Genomic DNA, 4,980 nt, shown 5'->3' with positions numbered 1-4,980 from the left:
TGTATTAATTATAGTGTCTTACAGCCATTTACATCCTCATATTCAGAGTGATTTCAGCTAGACAACACTCAGTATTTCTTGTTTTCTGGCTTCTGACTCTTTGTCCTCTGAGGGAAAAATGGCTCATGTTTGAATCTTTGCCCCAGGTTTTCCTGCATTTGAGACATGTTTAAACCTTGTTTTACCCTGAAGGGATCGCTTTCATGGACACACTTCATAAACCTTTTGTCCATCCTCCAGTTGCCTTTCTGTCTTGGCAATAACTGCTGGACTTCTTCCTGCTTTCAGCTGCAAAACAGCATGTCAAGGGCTCAGTGTAACGTTTCTTTAACAACCCCATTTTTGATTCAGCACAAAGTGAGGTGTTGATATTGTAAGGTCCATTGAAGAGCATGTTTGAGATAAATTCAGCACGCTGATGTTCAGACAGCGTCCCACAGCAGCTCTGAGCTCCACAGGCTGTGAAGATCATTGAGTTTAGTGTAATCAGCACCTGCTGGCTGCTCGTACACTCGTGAACGCTGAACGGCGGGGATCTCGCAGGATTGAGAAAATACCCGTGTTTATGTAGTTAGACCTGGCCACATGAACTGTGTTGTTAGTTCACTTCAAACCGACATCTGATCATCTGGTGTTTTTTGGAGATTTATCAGTTTTTCCTTCATCCTTCACACATTTTCAGGTACAGCCGTGTCACATTAGACAACAAACTCAAACGCCTCCATGTGTATCGCTGCAGGGATTTTCACTCCGACATCCCTGTAGAATCTCCTCCTGTGTGTGTTAGTCGTCTGACTTCTCATCACCTCCTGCCTGTGTCTCAACTGTTCTCTTTAAATAGTGTAAAGATGTTTAAATGGTACTAGCATCTATAAATATCGGAATGAAGGGGAGGTAAACAGATGGGACATTATAGACTCATTATACATTGCTACTGCATGAACGGCTGCTAATGAGAGTAAAAAGTTGTGATAGAAATGCAGGAGCAGAAAACCCTTCTCCCCCGTCTGCTGGTCATGCTGTGGGTGGTCAAAGCCAAATCTCCCTGTGAGTCGGGCTTTAATGTTCATTAATGCAGCTTTCTGGAATGCAGCTCACCGCTTTTCTTGCTTTTTAACTTTAATAGAAAACTTCCAAGGCTGTTTGTAGTTTAGACTTATAATGATATTCAGACTCAGATGTGATTCTGATGTGGTAAATGTGTAGATTATTAATGATTCACTTAAAATTCACCAATCCAACTACATGTAAGATGAATTTGACCGCTTTTTATTATTTCCTTGTTGTCTAAATTGGTTCACGCTGTCAATTTGTTGACTAATGCTGTCACAGATGGGTTTAATGTTTACAGCTGTGACAGAGATATCATTATTTCTGTGTAGTAATTCTGGTGTGATTTATTATATGTCGACATTTGATGGAATTTAGTTGCTGTGGTTCAAAAAGCTGTAAAATTTTTTGTCCATCTTCACACCAGGAAGCTCATTAGTGTGATAAAAATGCACAGCGATGAGTTCAGATATGGCAGTCAGAGCTAATTTGAATTCAGGAAAGTCATGTGACAGCCAGTTTAATGAAGTCCAGACTCCTGAGATACTTAAATAGCATAAATTGTTCCAGACATTTTTCTCACCTTACCTCTCTCTCATGTTCTCATTGCTGGTGTTATTCTGCAGGTTTCTCGCGGTGACGCAGTTCTCACCGACTCACGCTAGAAAGGCCTTCCCGTGTTTCGACGAGCCCATCTATAAAGCCACATTCAGAGTGAGTCTGAAACACGAGAGCTCGTATCAGTCGCTGTCTAACATGCCAGTGGAGGCCTCGACGTCTGACGAGGACGGATGGGTGACCAACCATTTCTCCAGGACGCCCCGCATGTCCACGTACTACCTGGCCTGGGCCGTGTGCAACTTCACCTACAGAGAAGCAGTAACAGACAGTGGAGTTGTGGTGAGTCGCATTTAAAGCCCCTAAAACTCAAAGTTAGAAACAGTAAACTGAGATGTTATTATTCCACAACTCTTTTCTAAAACCTTGTGGACAGCATTTTGAGGCATCGCAGGTGCTTTTCCAGAAGGTGTTCTGCCTTTAAGATTCCTCATTTGCCAAATTCTAAGGCAGCCTCTCATGTATGCTTCAGAGCAAAGACAATCCCAGAATGCATTGCACAGAGTTCAGTAATAAATCAATCCAAAACAGTAAATAAGCTGAGAGAAATCAATATATACTTACAGAATAAGAATACACGCTACCCAAAGTTTGGGTTCAGTAAGCAAAACTTTACCAAAACATTACAAAATCTTACTGACCCCACACTTTTGGTAGTGTATGAGTGCATACTGTATATTTAATTAAATTCTGAAAAGTATTGATTAAATAGTTTAATCTAATTAAACATGTATAATCCAATATTTGCATAAACTATGTAATTTAATGCTCATAAACGTATTTTAATGTTCACAATTGTGAGATGAGTGTCATGTGTAGAGCGCTGTAGTTTATATACTGTAGTTTAGGTTCCCTTAGAAGGCATCTGCCAAGACAGCAGGTTCGGAACAGAGCTTTTATCTTGCTCACAGTGGATATGTTTATATGAAGCTTACTGTAAGTTTATATAGTCAATATAATGGTTACACAGTGGATGTGCTGTAAATGGAAAGGGTTGTCTCCACTAACATTAGTCCAGTGTCTACAACGTCATATAATTGCTTTTAAAAGGATAGTAGTCATGTGCAACAAGCATTCACTTATGCTCATGTCCAGGATTGTGTTCATGACAAACTCTTCTAGGTTTTATATATCATATGAACATGTTTTATGTGAATTATAGCCATTAAGATAATATTTGCTGTATCACTTTCAGCACATGCACTTCAATGTTATTTTTTTGGCACTGAATCATCACAGTCTAAGCGGCATCAGCTGTCTACCAACAAAGAGACATGGTTTCTGCGCCGTGTTACTGATATCACGCTCAGTCAAAGCCCTGTTGTCATATTAGACACTTCCTGACGGCTTCCTTAGTGGTTCCTGCTGCGTGCCCTTGGCTGGCCTCCTCCTCATATTAGTGTAATTACTCTGATCTCCTTCAGCATGACCGCGTTCTCCTTTATATCACTGCTGACTGTAGTGTGTGCTTCTATCTGGGGCACTTATACCCACACTGCGGCTTGTAGCGGTTAGCCGCGCTAGCATCCCCCATCAATCACATTAAAGTGGCAGGGCAGCCCCCTCGCACCATTCATCATAAAGATTCGGCTGTGTGGAGCAAGAGGAAAGATCGTGGGACAGGAACGTTGCAGAGGAGAGTCGAGTTATTACTCTGGGTTTGTGGGCAAACACTGATCTACCACACACACACACACACGTGTAAAAATCACATCAGACTCTGCAGCAGTTGGTTGGGCATTATGACATACATTTATTATGGCTCTAGATAGTAGTGGGGAAATATATACATTAATTTTAACTATGAATTCATGAAGCATATACAGTTATTGATGCATTATACTGATCTACATGTTTACAGGAGTAATGATGCCTAAGATAGAATCTGAACTGCAATAGAACTGCTGATGTGCTCCTTGTCATGCTCACCAAGGCTGCATTTGTTTGATGAAAGATATAGTAACAACAGTAATATTAATGTAAAATAAATGTTTTCTATTTTAATATATTTTAAAATGTAATTTATTCCAGTTTAGCCATTATTAAATCCAATTGTTTTATGTCAGTCAGTTTTTATTTGTCTTATCATTAAGATGACAAATGTTCTTTTAATATCTAATCAAAATTTGACACCACTATACTAAATATGCTCATTACATATTCATGAAATTACTCGGCCTTATCAAAATGCATGCTCAGTGCATTTAATAGACAAAATGATGGTTTTAGCTGTAGAATAAAAATGCCTTGAAACGTCTATGTAGGTTTCCAAGTTAAAATACCAGTTTATACCAGCAATAATGTCTATCCTGATCCAGGCTGAATTATGCTGGTTTGGTTCTGGTTGAGCTGTTAAACCAGACTAACTGGTCTACACATCACAAGCTGGTGACTAGCTAGAGTAGCAAGGAATCAAATGTTGTAAAACTAGAAGATCATTTAGAGAAATAAATTGTAAAGCGCCTGAAGTATCTGACATACAGATATATAGAATAACTCAACGGGTTGTTAATATCAGGTCAGGTGCTGAATGTGTTGACTAAAGCTTTATTTTTTCATCAGAAAGAGCTTGTTAATGGATCAATGTCGAGCAGCATGGAGAGACTCTCTATTAAAGTTCAATTAGCCGCATTTAAAGGGATAGTTCACTCAAAAATGAAAATTAGCCCATGATTTACTCACCCTCAAGCCATCCTAGGTGTATATGACTTTCTTCTTTCAGACGAATCCAATCGGAGTAATATTACAAAAATGTTCTGGCTCTTCTAAGTGTTATAATGGCAGTCGGTGGGTGTTTCTCTTCAACAGTCCAAAAGAAGTCCAATAAAGCGCATCCATCCATAATAAAATGTGCGTCACACGGCTCCGGGAGGGGGGGGGGTGAATAAAGGCCTCCTGTAGCGAATCAATGCGCTTTTGTAAGAAAAATATCCATAATTAAAAATGTAACAAACAGTTTTGTGTAACGGATGTTCCGGACATCCTCTTGGCTTATATCGAAACCCTCTGACATTTTTATTTTGTTCGTTTCGTTTCATTCATGACCGGTGTTTTGTTCTGTTCTCTCCTCTGAGCTTTCTGCGTACGACAGTTAGCGGAAGTTACACAAAACTGTTTGTTATGTTTTTAAGAGTATGGATATTTTTCTGACAAAAACGCATCGATTCGCTACAGGAGGCCTTTATTCACTCCCCGGAGTCGTGTGAGACACTTTTTTTATGGATGGGCGCTTTTTATTTAACTTATTTTGGACTGATGCATGCAACACCCGCTGAGTGCCATTAAACAGCTTGAAAGATCAAAGACCATTTT

General features: G+C 39.6%; 2 protein-coding genes across 2 annotated transcripts in view; both read left to right on the top strand.

Moving 5' to 3' along the window:
- The window catches only part of LOC107556778 (thyrotropin-releasing hormone-degrading ectoenzyme-like), a 7,836-nt gene extending 6,980 nt beyond the window's left edge, over positions 1–856 (top strand). The window contains exon 4 of the mRNA XM_016239984.1: positions 842–856. Coding sequence (XP_016095470.1) covers positions 842–856 — 15 coding nt within the window. The remainder of the gene's footprint in view (positions 1–841) is intronic.
- A 27-nt stretch (positions 857–883) lies between these two features.
- LOC107556777 (thyrotropin-releasing hormone-degrading ectoenzyme-like) overlaps positions 884–4,980 on the top strand; it is a 154,744-nt gene continuing 150,647 nt past the window's right edge. The window contains exons 1-2 of the mRNA XM_016239983.1: positions 884–894; positions 1,677–1,950. Of these exons, the coding sequence (XP_016095469.1) occupies positions 884–894; positions 1,677–1,950 (285 nt within the window). The remainder of the gene's footprint in view (positions 895–1,676; positions 1,951–4,980) is intronic.

The sequence above is a fragment of the Sinocyclocheilus grahami genome, unplaced genomic scaffold (assembly GCF_001515645.1).
Source record: "Sinocyclocheilus grahami isolate Dianchi unplaced genomic scaffold, SAMN03320097.WGS_v1.1 scaffold579.1, whole genome shotgun sequence".
NCBI lineage: Eukaryota > Metazoa > Chordata > Actinopteri > Cypriniformes > Cyprinidae > Sinocyclocheilus > Sinocyclocheilus grahami.
This window is presented reverse-complemented; position numbering and strand designations above follow the sequence as displayed.